General features: G+C 40.0%; 1 protein-coding gene across 1 annotated transcript in view; it reads left to right on the top strand.

Annotated features, from left to right (window-relative positions):
• The first annotated feature begins 3070 nt into the window (after positions 1-3070).
• atl3 (atlastin 3) overlaps positions 3071-27710 on the top strand; it is a 29212-nt gene continuing 4572 nt past the window's right edge. Inside the window, exons 1-5 of the mRNA XM_047354447.1 lie at positions 3071-3454; positions 5749-5953; positions 6546-6680; positions 10011-10115; positions 10191-10241. Of these exons, the coding sequence (XP_047210403.1) occupies positions 5750-5953; positions 6546-6680; positions 10011-10115; positions 10191-10241 (495 nt within the window). The 5' untranslated portion in view covers positions 3071-3454; position 5749. The remainder of the gene's footprint in view (positions 3455-5748; positions 5954-6545; positions 6681-10010; positions 10116-10190; positions 10242-27710) is intronic.

The raw sequence follows: 27710 nt of genomic DNA on the forward strand, positions 1-27710 counted from the left end.
CTGATTACCAGCCCCATTTTATATATGATTAATTTATCCTTAGTAAATGGATATGTACCACAAGCTTTTAAGTTAGCTGTAATTAAACCTTTACTTAAGAAACCTTCGCATGATTGTGATGACTGAATAAATTACAGACCTATATCAAATCTTCCATTCTTATCTAAAATTCTTGAGAAAATAGTTGCTAATCAAATGTGTGAGCATTTACACAGCAATGACCTGTTTGAAAAGTTTCAGTCAGGCTTCAGAGCTCATCATAGCACTGAAACAGCTCTGCTGAAAGTCACTAATGATATTCTTATGGCCTCAGATAATGGACTTGTGTCTGTACTGGTCCTCTTAGATCTCAGTGCTGCATTTGATACAGTCGACCATAATATTCTCTTAAAAAGGCTGGAATATTCTGTAGGGATCAGGGGAACAGCGTTAGGCTGGTTTAAATCTTATCTGTCTGACAGATTCCAGTTTGTTCATGTAAATGATAAATCATCTTTAAACTTCAAGGTTAATTGTGGAGTACCACAGGGTTCAGTACTTGGGCCAATTCTCTTTACTATATATATGCTTCCAATAGGTCAAATTATCAGGCAGCATTGGATAAATTTTCACTGTTACGCTGATGATACTCAGCTTTACTTATCCATAAATCCTGATGAACCCAACCAGTAAGATAGACTACAAGCATGTCTTGAAGACATAAAAACTTGGATGACTTTAAATTTTCTGCTTCTAAATTCAGACAAGACAGAAGTTGTCGTCTTTGGAGCGGAGTCGTTAAAAAAGAAACTGCTTAGTCAATCACTTAACCTGGATGGCATTAAATTGACCTCTGGTAATAAAGTAAAAAACCTTGGTGTTATTTTTGACCAGGACATGTCATTTAAATCCTATATTGAACAGGTTTCTAGGATTTCCTTCTTTAATCTCCGGAACATTGCCAAAATTAGAAATATCCTATCCAGGAGTGACACTGAAAAACTAGTCCATGCATTTGTTACTTCAAGGCTGGACTATTGTAATTCTTTACTATCAGGATGTCCACAAAATGCAGTTAAAAGCCTTCAGCTGATTCAGAATGCTGCAGCAAGAGTTCTGATGAACATTAAAGAGAGATCATATTTCTCCTACTTTAGCTTCCCTTCATTGACTCCCTGTTAAATCCAGAATACAATTTAAAATTCTACTCCTCACATATAAAGCCCTTAATGATTTAGCTCCATCATACATCAGAGATCTGATTGTTCAATATGTTCCTAACAGAGCACTTCGTTCTCAGACTGCAGGTTTACTGGTGGTTCCTAGAGTCTCTAGAAGTAGAATGGGAGGCAGATCCTTTAGTTATCAGGCTCCTCTCCTGTGGAACCAGCTCCCAGTTTTAGTCCGTGAGGCAGACACCCTGTCTACTTTTAAGGCTAGGCTTAAAACTTTCCTTTTTGATAAAGTTTGTAGTTAGAGTGACTTAGGTTATCCTGAGCTATCTTCCTTATTTTTTACCTCCGTCTTCTTCCCTCCCTGTTGGATGGAGTAAAGGGGAGTCAGGTTTAGCCTAAACCGGCTCAGTTATGGTTGAGGCGCAAACACACCCTCCATTTCTGCTACCTGTGTGACCTCCTCTCTTTTCCAATGGTTGTGGTCAATCTGACAGAGAAAGGTATCCCACTTGTTGTGGTTTTTAGTATAACAATGGCCATCAGTGGGCTCTAGATGGACAAATTGTCTACTTTTAAGGCTAGGGTTAAAACTTTCCTTTCTGATAAAGCTTATAGTTAGAGTGGCTTAGGTTATCCTGAGCTATCTCTGTAGTTATGCTGCTATAGGCTTAGGCTGCTGGAGAACATAATGACCACTTTCACCCTCTTCGCTACATTCTCACACTACTCTCCAATTTTGTATTATTTGCTGTTATTTCAGCTTTTAACTTTGTTCTCTCTTTTCTCTTCCTAGAAGCTACACCTGGCCTGACTCTGTGTCTACCTGTGACACCTTCCTGAGAGGGGGGGCAATCTTCTGCTGCCAACAAATGCTCATCTTCTACCAATGATCCACATAGCCCTGTCTTTTAGTGTTTAACCCTTTCTCTCTCCTAGACATGGCGATTGACTGAGCTTTTACTGTGACTAACTCTACGTGCTCTCTTTCAGACTCTAACCTTGAAAACTGGCTCAGAGTTTATCTGTTCTTTCTTTCTAGGTGAAACGACTAAAGGAGCTACATCCATTAACATTTACTTTTCCTTCCCATAGAAAGTACTCCTGGATCAGTGCTTCTGTGTTTTCTTTGTGTCTCTGCTCTGTTCTCTCTAACCCCCAGTCGGTCGTGGCAGATGGCTGCTCACACTGAGCCTGGTTCTGCTGGAGGTTTCTTTCTGTTAAAAGGGAGTTTTTCCTCTCCACTGTCGCTACATGCATGCTCAATATGAGGGATTGCTGCAAAGTCAACACCAGTGACTGTCCACTGTCTCTACATGCTCATCCAGGAGGAGTGAATGCTGCAAGTCACTGACTGGATGCAATCTGCTGGGTTTCCTTAGACAGAAAACTTTTTATCCAATTTGAATAAATAACTGAATCTGACTGAACTGTTCAATGGTTAGGATTAATTGGAATGTATGTACCTGACTGTTGTGAAGTGCCTTGAGATGACATGTGTTGTGAATTGGCGCTATATAAATAAACTGATTGAAACTGAATTTACTTTTGTTTTCATTTTTGCCTACTCTGGTGTTGAAATCCCTTCAAAGTTTCACTTTGCATTGTCTTCTGCTTGTTTAAGATATTATTTTGCACTGTAAAGCTACCAGTTTGCATTTATGAGAAAGGAAAATGTAGTTTTTGTTTTTTATGTCTTAAAACAAAAACAATATACCAAATTACTTTGTTCACAGCCTGAAGGTAACAGTGGTATTTATAAAACGCAAAAAAAATAAAATAGGAAAAAAGAGCATTCTATTATATTTAGCATTTAAGCATTATCACCGCCGGGGGCGCTATAGCCACATCTCAACTGACTTCTACTGCTTCTCCTCAAACGAATCCCGGTTGCTAAGATACCGTGTCTGTCAACAGTTTAAAAATCCTTCGGATGTGATTTGGATAAACGCAAAGTACCCGTTCCTACGTTACATCACCTATTCGGTCGTTGCGTAAACGTGACTCTCTCTCCAAAAAAACTACACTTCCCTTATCGTCCTTGTGTGTTTGACGCAAAGGGCCATGTAGTTTTCAAAAGAGCTCAATCGGAGGAATGAGGTCACGCAAAAACTACATTTCCCGTGTGGCATTTCGCAGGCTGAAATCGGAAGTGGGCATTTCAGTGGTGGAAAAAAAGTTCCCATGACTGTTTTCGTGTCAGTGTGAAAAGTTAGTCGTTTCTCGGCTCCTGAGTGTCTGCCTACGCCTCTGGAAGACGCCAAAGACAACACGTAACCGTGAAACTTTGCTAAAACAAGCAGGTACGTTACTTTGGGCTTATATTCCGCAGCATTGTTCAAGATTTTCAACTCTGCGCTTTTTTAACAGCGAGGTTTTTGTTTTTGTTTGAACATCTGCTGTTCTGAACCGCTAAGTTAGCTCAGTTATGCAGGCTCTAAGATTTCCGTGTTAAAAGTGGACATCCGTTTCATTTTACTGCCCCAAATTCAATCTGCCAGCTATTACGTTTGCGCAAACGCGGTTTTAAATCCCGAATGTGCTGTTTAATGTACTAATTTCTTGTCCTCTGCATCCAGTCTACTCTGCACATTCATCTCAGACAAATGGCTGGTATGCTGCTCCTCAACGGCACACCTTCAAGGTGCTTGAGTTTTATTGAAAGCAGGAAGTGACCTCCATAGTTTGATGACGCATATCATCGCCGTGATGAAAGACGGGTTTCCCATGAAGTCCCCCAACAATGAGTTCCTTTAATACCGGAGAAAAACATGACCAGATTATTGGAGGGCATGTTAAATCCATGAGCTGCAGGCGCAGCCGCATGACACCGCCGATGTGAATAGCCAGATCCGCACAGAGCTAAACTTTGTATTGGGTGGATTTGTCTGACTTGCTGGGATAGTATTTTATGCCTACATAAGCTGTCAGCTAAAAACTTTGAACACCTGATCAAATGGTAGATAAAGCATCTCTCAGGTCCCGGAACTATTTAATTGAAGGCAGATTCCTTTAGCTTTTGGCTCTGACGCTTCTTTTGTTGTCCAGTTTCAACCCTCCTCATTGTTTAAACACTATAGGACAGACAAATGTAGCTTTATTATTTTTAATTTTAACCAGGAGTGTTTATTTGAGATGCATTGTCTCATCTGCCAGGACGTCCTGGTCTAGATGAGTTGCAAAAAATGTGTAATTCAATGCATTCACTGGAATAACCCAAAGCAACAGATAAATGCAAAAATCACCATAACACAAGACATGACATGAAAGAGTAAAAAACAAATCATGAATGCCCCATAAACTTAATAAAAGCGGCCACACTGTTCTGCTAAACGTATGGAGGGAAATAAATCCAGGTCAAGTCTTTTTCTGGAGATCAATCCACACTAATGTTTGGCCTGATTCTAGAGATGCACCAATTATTTGGCCAGAGTCAGATTCGGACAATTTTTCATTGATTTATCAAATTCTGAAAAAAAAAAAGATCATTTTATTAATAAAAGAAAAAGAAAAGTAACCGTAGGTTTAGATGCGTAATAGAGGGTAATGTTATTTCTTTTCCAAGAACCTGTATGTTTTTTATTTTATTTGTTACATCCTTAAGAGAAAAAACCCCAGAATCAATCAAAATCAGAACTGGCAGCTGGGACCTCAAAGAAAACTGGAAATCTGTATCAGCCTTAATGTGGTAACTTGTCTACCAGTGCCTTAACATCATTATCACAGTTGTTCTTCTGTGAAATTGATGTTGCAATGTCGAGTCCTTGCTTATGCACCTGTAACGAAGCGCAGAGCAGCATCATGTATCATATCCTGCTTTTTGAAGGCAGTACATATACATCCATACATGTAAATTATATCACCAGCTAAGATCTAAAAGAAAACTTGAGAAAGCTCAAAGAACATTGTTTGAAAAAGTAAGAGCACCAACTACATGGAGATGTTGATTTCAAACCTTCTCACAGTACTGTGGTGCATTTCATTTCAAACAGAGAGATTTATTCACACTTCTTTATGTCACTAGTGTCTTTTTTTTTTTAAAGATATTTTTTTCGGCACTAGTAGCCTTTATTGTTTTATTTTTTGACAGTAGGCAGACAGGAAAGAGGGGTAGAGAGAGGGGGAGACATTTGGCAAATGTCGCCGGGTCCGAACCCTGGACAGCCTCTTTGAGGACTATAGCCTCTGCATATGGTCGTGTGCTTTCGCCCCTACACCATCAGCGCCACGCCCCATGTCACTAGTGTCTTGAAGAAGCCTTTTTGATAATGCTGTGTCCTTTAAGAGCGCTATTTGTGTTTGTGGGGCTTTGACAGAACTAACATGCAGTCACATCCGTACCGTTGCTTAAAAGAAGCTAAAAACAAGTTGTAAAAAACGTTTTTATCATCATTTTTCCGTTATAAATACCGCAAAATATTGTGATTCACATCGCCCACCGCTAAGATAAATAAAAAGCTTAGAAAAGATATTGGATACCAAATATCACTGATTTTAAACATATTCTGTAATTTTATGTAGAGTGTCTTAAAGCATAGAAAACAGTAAATGGTTTTAAAAAAGAGCCCAGCTGATGTTTTTTCCCTCTTGTTTGCAGAATGGGAAGCGAAGCACACCCGGTTCAGATTGTGGACGTGAATAAGGACGATCACTCCTTCACATTGAACACAGAGGCTTTAGCTCAGGTCCTGCTGGCCCCTGAAGTCCGAGACAAACATGTGGTGGTTCTGTCAGTGGCCGGAGCTTTCAGGAAGGGGAAAAGCTTTTTGCTTGATTTCATGCTCCGTTACATGCACAGAAAGGTGAGCCCTGAATAATGACGTATCGTTATGAGCGTAAAATATCTTCAGAGCATCGAGTTCTGACTTTGACGGGTTTTTCCAGAATCTGGGAAAGCATGAAAACATACCTGCAACGTGAACGCCCAGCTCTGCTACAACATGTGCCCAAAGATGAAAAGAAATAATTAAGATTTTTGTTTCCGTGTTTCGTGGGAAGTGTATTCTGGATGTAATAGTTCCTCTGTTTGTGTGTGTATGTTTAGCAAACATCACTCTGACATTTAAGTGCTATTGATTTTGTTTCTTCTCATTCCATTAAAATATTTGCTGTGGCCCGATTTTTAAACTGTAGTTGCCATTATAGCTTTGGACTTTATAACAAGCTAGTAAGTGGGGAGTTAATTGGAACCTGAAAGCTCTGCACTTCACTTTGTTTGTTGTAAAACACTAGAAATGTCTATTTATAGCTCAGGGTGAAGTGATGGTCGGAGCGACCCAAGATCTTTCTGCTCTTAAGTAAAGCGGAAGTTTTATACGAACATCTCAGATTAAATCCAATCCTTGTTCAGTCCTTTTCCATTTAGTTTTCATGGTGCAACTTGTGTTTCTGCAGAGTGACAATAACTGGCTGGGTCAGGATGATGACATACTGACTGGGTTCTCTTGGAGAGGGGGTTCGGAGCCCGAGACGACAGGCATCCAGCTGTGGAGCAAAGTTTTTACAGTTCAAAAGAGCGATGGAACAGAGGTACTGACGTCTGCTGTAGATCTTCATTTACTTCTGCCATCAGTGACGAATAGAACAGTTGTCACCGAAAGTTAGAATTAGATTATAGCACACATTAAACGCAGCGTGTCCCGGGTTTGAGTCCTGGCTGGTGACCTTTACTGCAGGTCTTCCTCCTTTCTTTCCACTTCATTTCCCGTCAGTTCACTTTTAAATTAAAGGCCACTGCTGCCACAAAGTTTTAAAAAAAATAGCAAAATGGAAGTTGCATTTCGGTTTATGTTTTCAAATAAAATTTTTCTATTTTTGGGAAAAAGTTAACATTAATGAAGAAATACAAACTGGAAACCTTTAGCCTCTGAATGGTTCCCTGTTGTATCTTGGTACTGGTGCGTCTTATTAAATAAGAATATCTTTTGAAAAGTTATTTTATTTCAGTAACAATTCAAAAGTAAGATTCTAATATTATAAAGATTTAATACACAGAGTTTATTTTGATGTTTAGCAGCTGATTAAAACCCAAAGTCTATTTTGTTTTCAGAAAATTAGAATATTACACTAAAGAAATTTCAGCTACTGAAAAACATGTCCTTGTGCTGTGCAGTATAAGCACTTGGTGGGGACTACTTTAGTATAAATTTACTGCATTAATGCAGCGTGGCACGGCGGCCATCAGCCTGTAGCTCTGCTGAGGTGTTGCTTTCATAGCAACCTTCAGCTTGTCTGCATTGTTTGTTCTGGTGTCTCTCATCCTTCTCTTGACAATACTCCATGGACTCTTCATAGCTTTTGGTCAGACAGGTTTGCTGGCCAATCAAGCACAGTATTAACAGAGTCATTAAAGTATGTTTTGGTTATTCTGGCAGCGTGGGCAGCTACAAAGACCTGCTGGCAAATTAAAATTCAATTCAAAAATACTTTATTAATCCCAAAGGGAAATTAAATGTTATTATAGCTCATACTATGAAGGTTTCCTCAAAGAGCCGTTGTAGATGCTGATGGCTGTGGGCAGGAAGGATGTCCTGTAGAGGTCCGTCTTACAGCAGATCTGAAGAAGCCTCTGACTGAAGATACTCTGTTGTTATAGGACAGTCTCATGAAGAGGATGCTCAGGGTTCTCCATAATGTTCTTCATTTTATGAAGAATCTGTCTTTCCACAATGATCTCCAGAGGTTCCAGAGGAGTCCCCAGAACAGAACCAGCCTTTTTTATCAGCTTGTTGAGCTTTTTTAAGTCCCTGGTTCTGATGCTGCTTCCCCAGCAGATGATGGCAGAAGAGATCACACTCTCCACAACAGACTTATAGAAGATATGCAGCATCTTGCTGCAAACACCAAAGGACCTAAGCTTCCTCAAGAAGTTCAGTCTGCTCTGTCCCTTCTTGTAGATGGCTTCACAGTTGCATCTCCACTCTAGTCTGTTGTCCAGGTGAACACCGAGGTATTTATACTCCTCCACCACCTCCACTTCTTCTCCCATGATGGAAATAGTTTTTGACTGACTACCTGGTTAGACTCACAACCCTTCAGTCTCACAAATCAGCATCTCCATAAAGTTGGTCAGTAAAGGGAAGCATGAAGAGCTCTAACATTTCCTGGTAGACCGCTTTGCCAACTTTGCACTTGATAAAACACAGTGGATCCACACCAGCAAATGACCTGGCTCCATGAATTATCACTGATTGGAAAGTTGACCTCCAATAACTGGATGCGGTGTTTGTTTTCCTTCCACCCAACTTTCCATTGATGCCGCACTCTTGAACAGCCATGTTCTTCAGCAGTGGCCTAGAGTGTCAGTGACTGCCTGCTGCACAGCTGTCTACTTAGCCATCTTCCCCATGTCTTTCTAGGCCAGAACATTTCTGTATAAAAACTGTTTTATTTGTATACTGTAATATATAATATAATACATTGGGTTTTAATTAGCCCTAAGCCATAATCATCACAGTTGAAATATATCAATGTCTTAGAAATCTATATTGAGTTTAAGAATTAAATTACTGAAATCAACTATTTAATGATACTCTAATTTTTATTGAGATGCACTTTCTACAGATAAATATGTGCAGGGGAAAAATAAATGTTTACTTTTTGAAACCCCAACAAAGCGCTGTAAAAAAGCAATGAAAAGAGAACAAGATCAGGTTGACCCACAGACTCTTGATAAATCGACCCAGACCACAGAATACATTTATCTGATAGAGAAACTCACACATAATATTATTTCAATTCAAATCAGTTTATTTAGACTGTGCCAATTTACAGCAAATGTCAGCTCAAGAATCCAATTGAGTTCTGTGGTATTCACATCAGTCTGATACAATCTGGGGAAAGAGACACAGAAACACATGGCCAGGTGTACTTTCTATGAGATGAGGGAAAAACGGTACACAATGTTACAGAAATGTTTCAGAAAACCTAATGGGACACTTAGAGGGGAACTTAGCAACATTTACCAGCATATTATAGTGGTGTTATGATGACGTTTTGGCCAAGTAGGATTATTTATTACTTTCATTCAAGTACTTTTACATTAATGACAGAGTTTAGGTGCAAATAAACAGCACTAATGTGGCTTTTTTTTGTTGTTAACGTTTTGTGTCTGCATTGATTTCCATGCTTGTTGTTCGTGTAATCAGACGTGGAAAAAAACGTGAACACCCCAGAGAATTAGAAAAGGCATCCGGTTATTTTGCCTGTTTGTACTCCCATGTCGTAACCGTATGTTTTCATTTAATCTCTTTATACTTTTATTTTGTACCTGTAAAGAAAACAGCTGTTTAGCCATTGCTCATCCGTTCGTTTCTATTTTTAGTGAGGTGTTTTATGAATTGAGATGATCCTCAATGGTCAGATCTCACATGAAATTCATTTTTCAGTCTTCGCCTTTCTGTGCGTTTATCTGATTTCCGCAGGCTATGACTGTCTTGAAATAAAATTTCGCTCTGTTTGGGTTTTTATTTGAACTGCTGTGTCCATTTTGTACTTTTTGAATGTTGTTGTGTTTAAACTATTTGCATCTATGTATATAGATTCAGTGTTTGTCTGACTTCCTTGTGTCACAGCATTGAATGCATTGCTTCAGTTTATCTCAACTAGTAGCGTCTATTTAGGGATGGCTTACACTTCTTTGTTACTAGTTCTTTAAAACTTAAGCCCCAACAAGAAATCCACCTTCTTTGAATTAATTCTTTACAGCAAAACAACAATCTTTATACGTCCAGATTTACATTAACCGTTTTTCTTTAATGTCCAAATAAAAAAAATAAAAAAACAGAATAAAATAATGTAAAATATTAGTCACAATTAGCAGAAAGTAAAAGTATCTGCTGTCCTGTCTCTCTCCTGTAGGTGGCCGTGGTGCTGATGGACACTCAGGGAGCCTTCGATGACCAGTCCACAGTGAAGGACTGTGCCACCATATTTGCCCTCAGCACCATGACCAGCTCAGTTCAGGTAAATATTCTACTTTGATTATCACTGATTAGTTTGTCATGGTTGAGGATTCTGACATGGTTTCTGGTTTTGCAGATCTACAATCTCTCTCAGAACATCCAAGAGGACGACTTGCAGCAGCTACAGGTCAGCTTGGGTTTGACAGCTAACTAACTTATTCAGCTTCTTGTCACGAAACGAGATGGGTACTCTAGAGTGCAGACTGCTCTCCTTGAAACATAGAGAAAGATGAAGTTGGACTCCATAGTTTATGTTTATCTCCACACCATCATGTCAGTTAGTCTGATTGGGATGTTGTTGAGGTTCAGTTTTGCGGATCTGAGCTTTGTTTTGGTTGTAAGGACCTTAATATTTGAGGACACGGCTTGTTTGCTTAAAACAACTTAAAGACACAACATACAGTTTTAAATATTTCATTGCATGTCTGCTAGGTATTGACTCGGTATTTTAAAGTCTAACTCAAACAGGGTTTCTACTCATTTTCCATGTCAAAATTCCAAACTTTTCCAGGCACAAGTTTCCTGAGATCTTTCCAGCCTTATTTCATACATTTATAGCAGATACCTGAATTCTGGAAACTGCAAAAACCAGAGTGAAGAAGAAGAGGAAAGTCCTGATGGAAGGGTAGTTGGATAATGGGCGGATTAGTTGATGAATGAGTGGATGGTGGACAAATGGGGTGGATGAATGTAGCTTTGAAGGAACCGGATAGGGAAACAAATCTTGGAAATGTTTTCTAGAATGTTTTCTTCTATATTTATCCAGACCTGGGAAATACTTAAATCAAGTTTCTACTTCAAGGTTCTAGTACCTAAATGTCTCAGACTTTAGAGCATCACTGAAATAAATCGCTTGATTATCAACCCCAATCTCACAGAAAACATAGAGAAGAGCACAGAATATCTCTACATAGATTCAGCCACACAGAGTGATCCATGTCAATGTAACTAATGAAAACCCCCAAGTTTTCTCTGAAAATTAGAATATTACATTAGACCGGTTTTAAAAAAATATTTTTTATATAGGAATGTTATGTATTGGTCATGTTAGGGGCTGCACAATCGCAGGGAAACTGCTGACCTGACTGTTGTTCAGCTGACAGTCACTGATGTGCTCCACAAGGAGAGTGGGCCACAAAAGGTCATTGCTAAACAGGTTAGCTGTTCAGAGTGCTGTATTAAGGCGTGTTAATGGAAGTTAAGTGGAAGGAAAAGCTAGCGCACCAGCAACATGGATACCTACAGCCAGGAGAGGATTGTGAAGCAAAGCCCATTCAAGAGTGTCAGAGGGATTGACACTGTGTGGACTGAGGTTGGGGTGGTGCTTTAGGACCCAGCATACGGACATATTCAGGTCATAAGCTACAACAGAAAACAGGACTGGATTGTTGTTCAGTGGTCTAAAGTAATCTTTTCAGCTAAAAGTACATTCGGATAATTCTGCCCACACTGTCAAAAGTACCAATGCCTACTTTAATGAGCCTGGTGACACTGTGCTTGATTGCCCAATAAACTTACCTGACCTAAGTCCTTTAGAGAATCTAAGGAGGATTTTGAAGAAGAAAATGTGACGCCAGAGAGAACAATGCAGAATCTTTGAAGGCAGCAGTCAAAGCAAACTGGGCTTCCATTACACCTGGACAGAGCCAGAGGATCATAACCTCCATGCCACGCTGCATTGATGCAGTAATTCATGCAAAAGGAGCCCCTATCAAGTCCTGAATCAATATACTGCACAGTACATGCACATTATCGCAGCTGAAGGTTTTGTGTTAAAATTCCTTTTTATCGGTTTGTAATATTCCAGTTTTCCAACTCTGAATCTAAATATGAGCTATACTTTTTGAATTGTTTCTGAAATTAATTGTCTTGATGTTCTAATTTATTCCCCTGAGAGAATTTAAGTACACCCTTTCATCAAACCTTTTGACAGGTGGGTGGGACTTCCGGTGAGGGTGGGATTTCCGGTGGGTGCCATGTGGGCAGGAGGTCACGTGGTCAAGCAGGTGGTGTGTCCAAGGGGGCGTAACCGTGGATGCTGATTGCTTGTCGTCATTAGGGGCGATACCTTAAATGAGTCAATTAAAACACAGGGGTGTGTTTGTTATAAATAGAACAAGACAAATATGGTATTATCGGAAACTGTTTGGCATCAGCACCAATTAAAAATAGAGGGGGTGTGTTTGTAAGCATCGTTAAACCTCGAATAACCCAATGGAAACAATAGGGCGTGCTTTAGTGTTTACTTTAAATACAGAGATAAAACTCTGCACTTTACATGCAGCATTCGTTGGAAAAAGAACACCCGTTCAACAATGGCTAGAGTTAAGAGAGTTTATCGTCAAGCGGAGGAGAAACGCAACGCGTGCCAAGATGATGATGATGATGAACAAGCAACTGCATCATATACTTCCTCAACGGAGATACCTATCGGAATTCCCGTCATGACATTCTCTACCGATGATGAGGATCCAACATCAACTTCAACAACCATGGTTGAAAATCAGACCTCGGGTCGGCCAAGAGGTATGTCAGTTCTGTGCGAAACCCCAGTGACCGTCTACCAGTATTCATCCCGTGAATTGAATGCTCCTAAGAAATCAACATACTACATCTGCAGGGTACAAAGACCCCCGTTCGACACTCTGCAGGAAGAATGGTCTTTGGAGCCTGGTTGGCAGCTGGGGTTATATTTTCATGTATGAAATAGGAGAGCTTTGCCTGTATCAATTGGATCAAGATGAGGTATTTAATGGATCACTGGCTCTGTGTACTCTCACCCACAGCGACTGGGCTGTGTTAAGGCTTGCAATCCCGCACCTTAATGATAGCCCTGAAACAGTCTCAAGGCAGGAGAGGGAGGAAGAAGAAGAAGAAAATGAACTGTCTCCTCGACCTGTAAAACGGGCGAGAATGTTTCATATACCATCCGATGTTGAAATAGCTGAGAGAGAACCTCTCTTTAGCGCAGTGTGGGGGTCAAAAACCACAGCAAATGGCCGCTGGTCTTTTCGGGCAAGCAGACGCAGGAACAACCGGACGAGTCCCTCAGATCTGTTTGTGTTGGAGGCTTTCAATCAGGACTGCGGCGTATTCAAGACAATGCTGGCTCTGCCGTTTGAAGCTTGGGCAGAGAAGATGAGTGAAATTGGACATCGTCTTTCCGACCTTTTCCACAAGTCACGAAGTTGGATCGATGTCATGTCAGTGAAAAAAACGCTGACGTTTCCTGTTTTACGTTTAGAACGAACCCTCTTCTGAGGACACGCCCCTTCCTATGATATATATATACGGGGGGGGGGGGGGATAACTGCAAGCTCACAGACACTGAGAATCGTATCCTGAGAATGAGTGGACCGACACCATACAGGGATCTCTACAACCACCGAGCAGAGATCCACTTCTCTCCTGAGCACGATGAAAGCTTCAACATTGGACCATATCATCCGCCTTCCCCTGACCTCTTCTCACCATCCACCTCAACATCCTCATTCTCAGAGAACCACTTCAGTCCTGCATCACCTACAGGATACAACATGAAATATCTACCGCTTTCTCCAGACCTCTGCTCACCATCACCGCTATTCATGGCTGAGTCTGTAGACGCGAATGTCCTGCCTGAAGACATGAAGGTGGTCGTGGAGGAGGAGGTAGCCACCGGCTACTCACCCTCTACCGAAGCCCCTACACAAACCCTGGGACCGATGGAGGACCCTCAGCCTTCAGCAGAGGATGAGAGTAATCAGGAGGACGAAATTGACGGTTGGTTCTCAACCACCCTCATCAATACGGTGAAAACAGCGATACTTCATTTATTCAACATAACCTCTTTGAACTATCTCAGAGAAACCTGCTATGGATGTATAACGAACCACCCGAGCCAGCGTCAACACCATTGCCTGGAGGTACTGGGGGAGGATTATTACTAAGTCAACTTTCAACGCATCGTACGACGACTCGTAACCCCCAAACTCGTTCCTGCTATTCAGAATCTTCTGGTACTTCGACGCATACAAGCGGATGACTTCAGAGTGAAGACAATTGCCAAGACGGTTTTATATGAACTGAAATCGGTACAAGGCATCCACAGTGCAATAGCGCACGTTTATGATCGCATGGTCGATGAGAAACATCTCAAACAACTTAACTCTGTTTCAGAGTGCTATGGACTGACAAACTGATCTCACATGTTTGATGACTTGTTGTATCATTTTTTTTTTTTAGTATTCCAGTACTTTAATTAATCTGCATTATATTATTTTTCTTCTTTTTTCGTTTTACTATTAAATACAATTAAAGTAGGAACATAGTAACCTTTCCCAAAAGTGTTGTTTAAAAGCTAGTAGTGTTTGAATTCATCTGCATTAATCTGCATTTTATCTGATTTTGTTTTTTTGGTTGTTTTGTTTTTAATATTAAATACAAAAATACAAAAATAAGGATAAATCTACCCTCCTGTGTGTTTTTTTCTCATTATTTAACAAGTAATTGGCAGAGTGAGCATAAGGCAGAGATGGCAGGAAGACGGCTGATGAAGAAAGTATATTATAGCCCTTCAAATCCGGGAAGTTTTGGGGGTGTAGATAGGCTGAGGAGGGTTATGCAAGATGAAACGGGAAAGAAGGTTGCGGTTGAAAAAGTTAAAGATTTTTTATCAGGAGAAGATACCTATACTCTACATAAACCTGCAAGAATAAAGTTACCGAGAAACAGAGTTTTTGTCACCAGACCATTGAGGCAGTTCCAGGCTGATCTCTGTGACATGCAAGCTCTGGCCATGGAAAATGATGGTTATAATTATTTATTAACAGTCATTGACATCTTTTCAAAAAGGGCGTATGTACGAGTTTTGAAGAGGAAAACAGCCGCTGAGGTGGTAAAGGCATTTGAATCAGTTTTTACAGAAAGTCAGATCCCCAAAAAACTTCAGACTGATGCCGGTAAAGAATTTTTTAACAAGAAATTTAAGGTTTTAATGGAGAAACACGGTATTGAACATTTTGCCACAGCGAGTGAAGCAAAAGCTTCAGTGGTCGAGAGATTTAACCGCACATTAAAATCAAGGATGTGGAGATATTTTACAGCTAACAATACCCGGCGGTACGTCGATGTACTGCAAAACCTAGCTAGAAGCTACAACCATTCCTACCACTCCAGCATTAAAATGAGCCCTATGGAAGTGACCCCAGAAAATGCCTTTCAAGTGTTTCAGAATCTGTATGATGTCAAGTCCAACAGATATTGCAAGGACTCAGTGACAACGTTTAAACAAGGGGATCTTGTCAGAATATCCAAGGTCCGTGGAGTGTTTGACAAAAAATACGAACAGAGTTTTACGGATGAAGTGTTTACAGCGTATGAGCGGATACCCCGTTCTCCTCCTGTATACAAACTCAAAGATTTGGATGGAGAACCTATCGAGGGTTCTTTTACGCTGAGGAACTTCAAAAAGTAAAAATATTTAACGACAAGATGTATCAAGTGGAAAAAATATTAAAACGACGTACGGTCAAGGGAGTCAAACAGGTTTTTGTAAGCTGGAAAAACTGGCCTGAGAAATTCAACAGTTGGATCAAGTTTGATGAACTTCGAAATGTATAAAAAAGGTTTGCACTAAACCTCACAGTTGACACAGCATCATGAACCGTCAGGTAGAGGATGATGGCTTTTACGTTACTCTTCCATCTAATGCTAGCATGGAAGTGTTTAAAAATAATACCAGTTCAAGTTTCCGTGTAAATTTAGCTCAACATATTGATTTAGAAGGCCAATGGATGGTTGCATTAGCCGAGATTTCATATCCTCATACATGGCATAATTTACCGGATTATGATGCCTACTTTGAATGGAGGAAGATTGGTGATGTGGAGATCAATACGCAAAGGCTCAGAAGTGGCTACTATAACAGCGTTATTCAAATTGAGACAGAGATGGAAATGTTTTTCAAAAAATTGAAATCGGGTTTACGCATTAAATTCAGCAAAGTTCAAAAGAGATTTGCATTTCAAGCAAACAGTCCGTATGAAATACGGTTCTTCGGCACTCTAGCTTATATGATGGGCGTGAAACCAGGGGAATGGATTCATGTTTCTGAACCAAAACTGGCTCCTTTTCCGGCGGATATAAAGGCTGGTTTCTATCACCTATACTGTTACAGCGACGTGGTCAGCCCACAAATAGTAGGCAACACTTTTGCACCTTTACTGCGGACCGTCAAAGTACAAGGCAAATTCAGTGATATGATTACTCAGACGTTTAACCCCGCCCACTACCTTCCAGTCTCCAGAAGACATGTTGAAAATATCAATATAGAAATTAAATCGGACCAAAACGTTCCTGTAAATTCCGTCTATGAAAAGACCGTCATAAGACTACACTTCAGACCGGTGATATCACAACGTAGCCTGAGATAAATTTTATTTGTATAAACTATTCCAGAGATATGTATATAACCTCTAAGATTGATTGGTTATCATTCATATTACGCTGGTCATTCAACACTGCATCAAGCAGGCAAGAGAGAACATGGCACAGCTAAGTCTGAGACGTGATCCAAATCGCTTTGTAAATTACTATGTAAGTCAATCAGGCGGTAATCAGCCAGGGTTTTATGGGGCCCCGGTCATGTACGGATGCGGAATTGGATCATTATTTTCAAAATTATTCCGCTTCGTATCCCCTCTGGTTAAAAAAGGATTTGCAATTGCAAAACCCCATCTTAAAACGGCTGCATCAAATATCGCTTCGGATGTCATCGGTAGAGCCGTGAGTAAAATGAGTGGTTCTACACACACCGACGGTCAAGAAGGTTCAGGAATTATGGTTTTATCCAAAAGACCCAGAACAAGACCCCCTGGTGATCGTTTAAGGACGGTTAAAAAACAACGACAAACGCAAAAAAGGAGATCAGTCGCAGCTGACAAACGAAGAGGAAGGAAGTCATCCGCAAGTTTTGATATATTTAAATAATGGCTCTTTTATATAACAAATCATCAGAGTGCACGCTGGCAGAGTTGGACTTATTTTCTGCCCCGATGACGCAGCTATCGATCGAAGATAAAATTTACACCGAGATCCAGCCTTTATCAGCAATCACCGATGGAGGCCTGATCGAGTTTTTAATTCCGGGAGACGGAGAAAAGTATCTGGATCTCAACGATACGCTGTTGCATCTCAGAGTGAAAATTACTAACGAGGATGGAACAAACCTGCCGGATGATGCACCTGTAGGGCTCATCAACTACCCGTTAAACACCATCTTCAGTCAGTGTGACGTCACTCTCGGAGATCGAATGATTTCACAATCCAGCGCTACACATCCATATAGAGTCATGATTGAGACATTGTTAAACTTTTCTGAGGATTCTTTAAAAACCCAGTTTAGCTCTGGTCTTTTTTATAAAGACACTGCAGGTGCTCTGAACTCTATTGTTACAACTAACGGCCCTAACCAAGGTCTTAACAGCAGAGCAGGCTTTACGGCAAATTCCAGGGAGGTACATCTCCTAGGCCCCCTGCATGCAGACATATTTTTCTGTGAGAGACTTCTTTTAAACTCTGTTGACCTTAAAATTAAACTTACAAGAGCCAACGATGCCTTTTGTCTCATGGCAGCAAGAGACTCCACTTACAAACTCAGGATATTAGGAGCATCTCTTTTTATCAAAAAAGTTACTGTCTCTCCAGCTGTACGACTGGGGCACGCTTCAGCTTTAATGAAAGCAAATGCTCTGTATCCACTTTCACGTGTGAATGTAAAAACATATTCCATCCCTAAAAATTCAAGGGTATGCAACCAAGAGAATCTTTTCTTAGGCATCTTTCCCAAGTATGTGGTGATTGCATTACTGGATCATGACGCTTTTACAGGAACACGCAATCTCAATCCGTTTGACTTTAATCATTTTGATATGGAATATTTAGCTTTGTGTAAGGATGGCAGACAAATTCCTGCTAAGGCCTTCCAGCCCAATTGTAACCAAGGTAATTCAGTGAGAGAGTATTACAACTTGTTTACGGCTACAGGACGACATCTAAAAGATCTTCCACTGAGTATAACATGTCAGGAATTTAATCAAGGATACTCTCTATTCACATTTAATCTTAACCCGGGCGAGGACACAGATGCTCTATCTCCAGTTTCAGGTGGAAATTTAAGATTGGAAATGCGCTTCAGAAACCCGTTGCCTCATACCACCACGCTGATCATCTACGCTTGTTATGACTCTATTTTAGAGATTGATTCAAAGAGGCGTGTGCTGGTGGATTATTATTAATCTAATCAGGCATGAATAATCATGAAATTGAGAGCCTGATGCGTCATCTGCTGGGAGATTTGTTTTGTGGTGTGTGGCCGTGCGACCAGCTGCCGCTGCTAGCTGACAAATTCCCAGGGCCGGCCTACTTTATTGTGAATACACATCCTTCACACATGCCGGGGGAACACTGGCTAGCTCTGACTTTGGATGAGAATGGTCAATCCAGCTTTTTTGACTCTTATGGATTCTCTCCGGATTTCGAGTTCTACCCGTCAAGCATCGTAACATTTTTAGAAGACAGATCCTCAAAAATATTGTATCATAATAATCAGCTTCAAAACACTCTGTCCACTGTGTGCGGTCACCATTGCATTTTTTATCTATGTCATAGAGCGTGCGGATTATCAATGCAGCAAGTGTTGTCGAAATACACCGGAGATGTGATTAAGAATGATTTAATGGTATCTAACTTTGTGAAAAAATATCAGAAATGTGTCGTTAATCAAAGATGTACATTTTATACTCACGGAACATGCTCTTTGGAGATATTTATGGATTGTTATGGAATTTAAATTGTCTTATTTTATTTTCATTGTTTTTTTTTTTTTATGATTTAATATTTGTGTAATGATATCATATGTTAGTGTGTGAAGTAGAGAACGAAGTTAGACTTGAAAAATATAATCAATAAATATTTTATTGAATAAAAGAAATAGACTACATGTTTCATTTTCTTATAACGGTTTATAGTGAAAATGTAATCCATCGGGGTGGTAGTGTCGTCTTACAAAGAGACCTTTTTGATCTCCCATCAGCATTTTTTTGGATCTTCCAGCTCAGATCTCGACCAGCAGGGAGAATTAGTTATCTGCCTTCTTCTTCTTTTTCTTCTCTGCTTAACGCTGGGGGGTGTACCCCCATTTTCAATCGATGTACCCTCTGTTTTGAAACGTCTATATTCTTCACGAGCATAAGGGTTAATGACTGAAGATATAGGGATGTTTACCTCTGACAAGGTGTGTAGAAAGTCAGACCATCCTCGGGTTTGTGATGCTCCAGATGTTTTAAACGGAAGCATGAGATTTTTCAACAAATCAATCATGTGGGACCCTTTTATAACATTTCCTTTAAATACAAATTCACCTCGCGAAGTCCAACTCTCACTTCTTTCGGATAATTTCTTCAAAATGTACTCGGCATTTTTACGGTTGTGTTTAGGAAGGCTTTTCAGTACTTCCGTAAGAACCTGATCCTTAGGGGCCTCGTCCTGCCCTGGGCCTTGTTTTTCTTGGGACCGCTCATGTTCAGGAACCTCTGTGTCACGCTGCAGCGTTAAACTGACCCGCTGTTTTTGTTCTTTGACACCTTGCTTAAGTAAAGTCAGATACCTCTGGAGAAGAGCATCGTATCTCTTGATTTTTTTCATAAGAAGTCAAACCCGGCTCGTTTAATATCGCTCTCATTTCAGCATCCAAATTCTCCTCCGCCGTCTGTCTGATGGACGTGTCTGACTGGGTCAGACGCTTGAATTGATGAGGTGAAATGAGAAACATCTTCTGCGATGTTCTGAGAGACATTATCTCCTGATGATTCCACCCACTAGATCACCGATCAAGGGTGCAAGAGCCGTTAAGATGGGCAGAATAAAACCACCTCGTTGCTTTTTGAGAGCCAACTATTTAGTTTTTATCCCGGTTCTTTTATCACCCAACAATCTGATGATATTTCTTTGTTTCTTCAATTGTCGGTGTTGAGAGGGTGATAGTTTAATGTTACCTTTTAGGATATTCAGTGCAATCTCGCACAGAGCCTGAATAAAGTCGGGAGAGCAGTGTGCGAGAATATCTTTACGTTTCTGTGGACAGGCCTGGTACAAAGCTCTGAATAATGGTAAATTCCTTTTTATACGCGCTGACATGATGACTTACTTTGTTCTGGGTACGTACACAGCAGGCCACTGCTGAGGAAGTATCCCCGTTCTCAGTCTGAAATGTTCTGGGCAGGTAGGCGTAAAATCGATGATTAAATATCCATGAGCTTCTCTCGTTGCGTCTTCAAAACTCTCCAAGAAGAGACCCTTTTGAGATGGAAACATTTGGCGGGCCAATATGTTCAGCTGCAGCTTATCTCTCGGGTTCTTAAACAACACCATATAATTACAGTTCAAACTAATAGTGCGACTGAACTTTCCCTGATGAAAAACATTCTGAGTCAACATCATAACGCTCATATTACGATGGTGACGAAACTAGGTAAAGACCTTCATCACGTTTTCATCATCTGAGGCTTGAGCAATAACATCGTCTAGAATAATCAGATTATTCTGATCAGGAGGAAACAGGTTTTCATCGTCAAAAGAATGAGGCAATCCTTCCACAAAGGTAATATTTTTATTCATCTTCTGCAATTCAGCATACATGGGTTGAAAAGATGTGTAAATCCATACAATATTTTCTGGAACAATATCAATGACATGATTACAGTTTTGTAAAATACTTTTTACAAAGAAAGTTTTCCCGCAGCCGCTGGGTCCAACTATCATACATGAGAAAGGGGCTCTAAATCTAGGATCAAAATCAATCTCCTGTAAATCCATGTGACTTTTTATTTTATTTCTTCTTCAACTCTAATAACCGAAAGGCAGAGTTGTCCCGTCAGAAAAAAGACGTCTCTTATCATACACCAGTCGAAACTTTTTAAGAAATGTCGCGTTTGTCAAACGGAATCTCTTTTTATCCCTCCTGATCGTGTGCTGAGGGATTTCAATGACACCCTCACTTGACCCCTGTAAGTAGCCCTCGACCAGCCCTTTGATGCTGTCAAAATTGACCCTCTCGCTGCATTCATGCGTCTGAGTGATGCCTTTAGCACGTATCATTACATTTTTACGGTTTTTGGTCTGGTATGCATAACTCTTGGGTCCTGTCGATGCAAACTCCGAAATGCTGTCACCATCTAACTCGTCAGTAAGATCACCCAGATAATTCCTCAATTCCAGAGGAGTTTCACCACTTTTTGTCACATAAATCAAACTGTCCGTGTCAATATAAATCAATCTGTCCTGTAACTTCTCCATGCTGCTGAGAAGTTTTAAACGTGCATAAGCGGTGGTGAATGCTGCAATAAACACATTATTTGTCTTACTTGGTGGATATATGACACGTTTGCTGTAGTTCCACTGCACTACACACATTTCAGGGTTGAAAAAATGAAAATAGTTAACCCTGTATTTACTCGAGAACATGAAGCTGAAAAAGTCTTCAGGGTTAGTGATGACTGTGGTCTGAGACAGATCACTTCTTTGCGCAAATGTCCCCCAAAAATTGTTTAAACACAATTTTGCAACCTGCCTTTTGGCAGGATTCACCTCGATTTTCTCAGGGTCTAATTGGATGCCCTGATGCTGTTTGTAGTCGCTTATATACTTTGACTTACTCTCCTGATCCACTGCTTCAGACAGATAGCCTGAAGCCTCCTGCTTACCCTTTAAAAAGCAATGAATGTAACCTTTAAAGATTGTATCACTTCTCTTTTCAAAATGCCACACCTCCTCTGTGATTTTAGCAAGACGATAACTACACTCCAACGCTTTACAGAGTTCTACACTCACCCATACACCCGTCAGAGCTCTGTCCTCATCATTATGCATGCAGGGACCTGACTGGTTATTTATTTCAGCACATGAGCGGCAGAGAGTGAACACAAGTTTACCTTGGGATGTTCTGTAAGGTAAAACAGGGAACAACAGGTTACGTGGTGGGTAGACCACAGCTTTGATTATACCGAAGTAGCTGCTGGGGTCATCAAAATCTTTGTAAATGATGGTGGGGTGTCCGAGGGGAAAAACGCAGTTGGCGTTTACATAAGGGTACAGAGATGTGTAATCCACATAGTGTACAGTTTCATCTGGTTCCGCTGTGTACCTCAACTTCATAGGACAGGTGCGTCCACCATACAGCGCATCCCGGGGGGATAGCGGTTCGGGTGCATTAACTTTCTCAAGAAAGCTGATCACCCCTGGGTCTGATTTTTTCATTTCAATCCACTCATGCTCCCATATGACTTCGAGACGAAGGCCGTACACAGTTTGTAACACCTTGCTTCTCTCAACAGTGGCTGCGTAAAACTGTTCAAATGCGACCCCTCTCAACGGACACTTGTCATGAGGCATGTAACACTTTTTACAGCCGTGGAAAAAACAGCCGTAAAATTCAAACGCAACTTTGACACCGTTAATCTCTGCATACCCATCCACTGAATATGGCCCGATTTTCTTTTCACCCCTATTTAATGCATGCTCGATAAATATGGCTCTGCTGTCTGCAATCCAGCCGAGCCATTGAATGGACGCGCTGGAGAACGTTTTACTGCTACGTCTGTAGTCCAGAGGTGATGGAATGGCTAAGGTTTGAGAAGGAAGGAAATTGGATACAAAAACCTTCATGCAGGCTGATGCTATTGTGATACTTTTAAACGGATCCACCCTTGTCTCCTTAAAGAACTCGTCTCTGAATTTTAAGCATCCTTGAGAAAGAATTTCAACGTCATTTTTACAATAACGAATAGCTTCTTTCTTAAAGTCAAAGACCTCTTTGCTCACTTCTCTGTACCAGCTGCTAAACACCTGTTGTTCTTGAAGACTCATGCGTTCTACAGCGTAGCAGGATGGAGGAGGAAAAGCCCCCACATACTGGAGATGTTGTTCAGAGGAAAATAGGTGGGGAAAAAAACCCTTGCTTTGATCGGTAAAGCCCAACGCTTTCGGCATGGCGCTAAGCTTTATGCACATAAATGACAAGCTGTCAATGTATTTTAACCTGTAATCAGGGTCGGTTAAACAGAGAAGTTTACTTCCTACCATGACGATATGAGGTTTAATGCCTAACTGCAGCCTTGCTGTAAGGATCAGGTAACCATCGTACCCCCGCGCATTGTGCGCTATTAAGGTGTAACCTTTGTACATTGGCCTCCTGAAATGTAGGAGAAATTTTTGGGTGCAATTCAGTCCATAAGCGTACCATTCATCACCTTTCAACGTTTTAGCACAGACCAGAAAGGGGGTATGCACGCCGCTCTCATTGACGAGGCATTCGAAATCATAAAAAATCAGTTTATCATCAAGCTGATTAATTGCACTGCAAGGCTGAATGTAACACTTATGATCATCGCATGTAATGTCTAGGCTGGGGGGTACATTTTCACCGCAAATACTGCATTTTACATTACACACGTGTGGTTTATTCGGTTTACTGATTGGAATAACGTATATCCGTTTGCATACTTTACACAGTTTTACCAACTCACAGTCACTCATAGGCCTTTCAGCACTATTTCTGATGCGCGGTTCCCTGTGTCTGCTGAAACATGAAGAATTACGACAGATTCTTTGACAGCCTGCACAGCTTACAGGATTGCTAATCTCTTGCATACATTTATATGTTCGACACACTGGACAATAACCTTCACAATGGTGTGTATTGGCATTCTGATAGCTGGCGTAACAGTAATTACAAATATATCTGCACCCCATAAAACCTTTGAGATTTTTTATCCCATAGTAATGACCTTGAAATAACAGCAAAAACAGAGGGTTTGAACGATCAGGGAAACTGGTCTCAAATTTACACAGAGCAGTAGAGCCCGTGGTTCTGTGAAACACTACAATTTTTCTCTTCAGAATGGTTTCAAATTTACCAATATCACTAAAAGTAACTGCTGTTTGCTCGTCAAGGCCTGCCTGATGCTGCCATCTCCTCCCCAGTTCTACAGCACGGTGATCCGTGAGCTCAGGATCAGAGACGTGTGCGAGGCTGATTGCAAAACATAACTGATTACCGGTATTGTTTATAATATACAAATGACGCATTTTCTTATTAAACAGTTCACAGTCTAACGTTCCTGCAGCTTTACGCTTAGAACCTCCTGCTGGGTCATTAACAACCTGAAGAACAAATTCCATGTTATTATCTACAGGTATATTTGCATTCGATTGTACTAAATCGTCAAGGAAGTTCTCGAAAGCAGGCAGGATCATATTTCCATCATCTGTAACAGTAAATGTGATGTGACGATTTAGATTTTCACCCACTAATTCCAGCTGCACAACGTCGTTACGTCTGGTTAACGATCTCGTAGCGTCGGCTAATTCAATTATAATACGCATGATGTCTGTATAGAATGCTGCTAAATCTGGAACGTTACTTGGACAGGGCGGCGGTATGGTAAAAGGTCTCCTTATTTCATGGTTATTAAAATGTTCACGTTCAACCACAGCTGGAGGATCTCGCTCTATTTGATCAGAACTAACTGCTACGTCCGTATTGAAATGACCCCCGTGATGATCTGCGGCGTGTGACGTAGAAGGATTCTGATCATTTTCCTCAATGCTGCTGTGTGGAGATGGTGCTCTATTTAAATCTTCAAGAGCCTGATTGATTACGTTTAAAACGTCACCGTGCTGATCTTCATTTATTACATTTTCACTGTTAGCAGGAGATGCATTTAAAACAATGTTATCTGCTACTTCTGCATTAACGGGGATTTCGTTAAGTTCATTAACTAAATTTCTTATTTCATCCAGGGCAAGTCTGATTCGGTTATCCATTTCTATGAACATAAGAAAAAAATAAATAAAATAAAACTAACCTACAGAAAAAAACCAAAAACAAAACACAGTGATCAGTTCAGTTTAAAATTACCTTGATGTCACCAAAATGCTTCTTTAACAGAATCTGACATGCTGCCAGAAGCGTTAACGATGAGGCCTTATTACGAAGATCCCGTGAGGCTGTAGAGACTGTCTTCCTGCGTTGTCCGTTTCTGTGGCCAATCTGTCCTACCATCAACGTTACCTCTGTAAGGAGAATGAACAAAAAAATAAATAAATAAAAATATGTATATATATATATATATTGAAATATTCACATTAAAGCTGAAAAAAAAAACCAAAAAAAAAACAAAGGAATTCAAATTAATTCAGTATGTATGTATGAATTAAAACGTACCGTTCATTAATCCACTCACTAGCGTTGCTCTGCTTTGTAGCGCAGAGAGTCGCTGTCTTTTGGCCGGGGTTAAATATTCTGTAAAAACAGAAGACAATAAAAGTTATCTTACGCTGCGCTGCACAGCGTTCATAAATAAAACGAAAATAGTTTTTAAAATACACACATTTTTTTTTTATCTTACTCCGATGCTTTGCGGTAAAACCTCCAGATTTCGCTTCTTGTTGAACTGAAACGGTGCCGTTCTGCTGAAAGCTGTCTTGATCTTTGAAAAGCGACCTTCTGGTGGGCGGATTCAATGTGGCATCTTTGGATGTATCTGTAAACAGGTTTATATGACATTTTATTGAACTATGCTTAAAATACACATATATATATATATATATATGTATATATATATATATATATATTGTTTTTATTTAATTTTTATTTCCTTACCTTGCTGCTCGACAACTATGTCTTCCACAGAGCTCTCAGTCGAATCTGTAAACAGTTTTATCTGAGGTTTAAAATACATTCACTCTCAAAGAAAAATAGTTAGTTCTTAGGACATACTTTCATCAAACTTTTTGACAGGTGCCGGTAACTTATCTGGTGTGTCTTCAGGGGAAATTATGATAATTGGCGGAGGAGTATTCAAAGAATCAGTTTTAATTTTTGTGTTAGAAGAAAGTTCAGATGTTGTTGGGGGTTTTTCTTGTTTGGAAATAATTCGCCTTCTCAATTTTGACTGTCGATTCCAGCCACTGAATCCTCTAACTTGATCATTCGGGTTTACCTCTCTCATCAAATCTATATATTGAAACATTGTCAAGGGTTAACTATAATATATATATATAAACAATATATATAAACAAAATTAGAGAACATTCACATGCATTTAATGATTTCTTAAAGATGAATACTTACTTACTTACTTTTAAAGATGTCATTGTACTTTTGTGAATTCTCAGAAATAGAAGCCACAATTTCCGGGTTTCCTGAAATATTTACCGACATTTTTTCTTGTCAGTACTGGTATTTTCAATATAACAAGTGTTATGGTTCAAAGACATTCGGCATTTGAAGACCCTGACACTGAGGTTAGCCAATGAAACAGAGCCCCCGAACAACATTTTAAACACAGTATTTATACCAGAACATGACATTGTTATCTGTTGTGGAATTTTCCTAACCATCAAAACTTCTAATAATGGTTTTTGCAGCTTTTCTCCAATAACACAGAGGTTCGGTGGGGTGAGGCAATCCAAATGACAGTGTTATCTCAACTGCAAAGACTCTATGTTTTAAGACCAAAACCCTTCTTGAGTTCAAAGGTGATATGGTTATCTAAGGAACAGACCTAACTGTCCTTCCTGACATCGTCCCTAACAGATGGATATAGAATAACTGTAACCCCCCTGAATAACCTTTTACTCTAAGATGAAAAAGTAAAATGTTTTAGAAAAGCTACAGGTAACTAAAATTATCATTCCTTTTTCCTAAAATGGAGTCTCTCATGATTCAAAAACAAACACATCATTGCTAGAGTCAATTTGTAACTTGGAAACAGTATACTGATGTTCTTTTTTTTTTCTGTTAATCTGATATTCGTCTTACCTCTTTCAGCTGCTTTTCCAGTATGTTGACGCAGAAGCTGAAGGTTTTTCTCGTTCCATCGATGTAGTGAAGCACAATCTTTTAATTTACTTTTTAGGTCTTTTCTATTTTGAACTGATTTAGACTGGCTCATATATTCAACAAAATAGGTCCTGCTGTAAAAGCAAAATGAACTTACAATTTCTGTCAGGTTACACAGTTCATTTTATTAGGATTTCATGTGATAGGTCAACATTAAGTTGATTATACCTTTAAAATATAAAAGGATGCATGTCTTTTTGTTTTTAGATGTATTAATGCTTGAAAAAACATACAGATTATTAATAACACCCTTAAACACACCCCTGTGTTTTAATTGACTCATTTAAGGTATCGCCCCTAATGACGACAAGCAATCAGCATCCACTGTTACACCCCTTGGACACACCACCTGCTTGACCACGTGACCTCCTGCCCACATGGCGCCCACATGGCGCCAACCGGAAATCCCACCCTCACCGGAAGTCCCACCCACCTGTCAAAAAGTTTGATGAAAGGGTGTACTTAAATTCTCTCCCCTGTTTGTGTAAATGTAACATTTTAGAACAAAGCCATCCCATGTGCTGACCTTTAAACCTCACTCGGATATAGTTAGTGGTGTGGAAAGATAGATTAACGTAGATAGCAGAAAATCATTATTTAAATGCATTATTTTCTGGAAAAAGTCAAATTACCGAATCTGTCAGTAAGCTGGAA

The sequence above is a fragment of the Girardinichthys multiradiatus genome, chromosome 23 (assembly GCF_021462225.1).
Source record: "Girardinichthys multiradiatus isolate DD_20200921_A chromosome 23, DD_fGirMul_XY1, whole genome shotgun sequence".
Lineage (NCBI taxonomy): Eukaryota > Metazoa > Chordata > Actinopteri > Cyprinodontiformes > Goodeidae > Girardinichthys > Girardinichthys multiradiatus.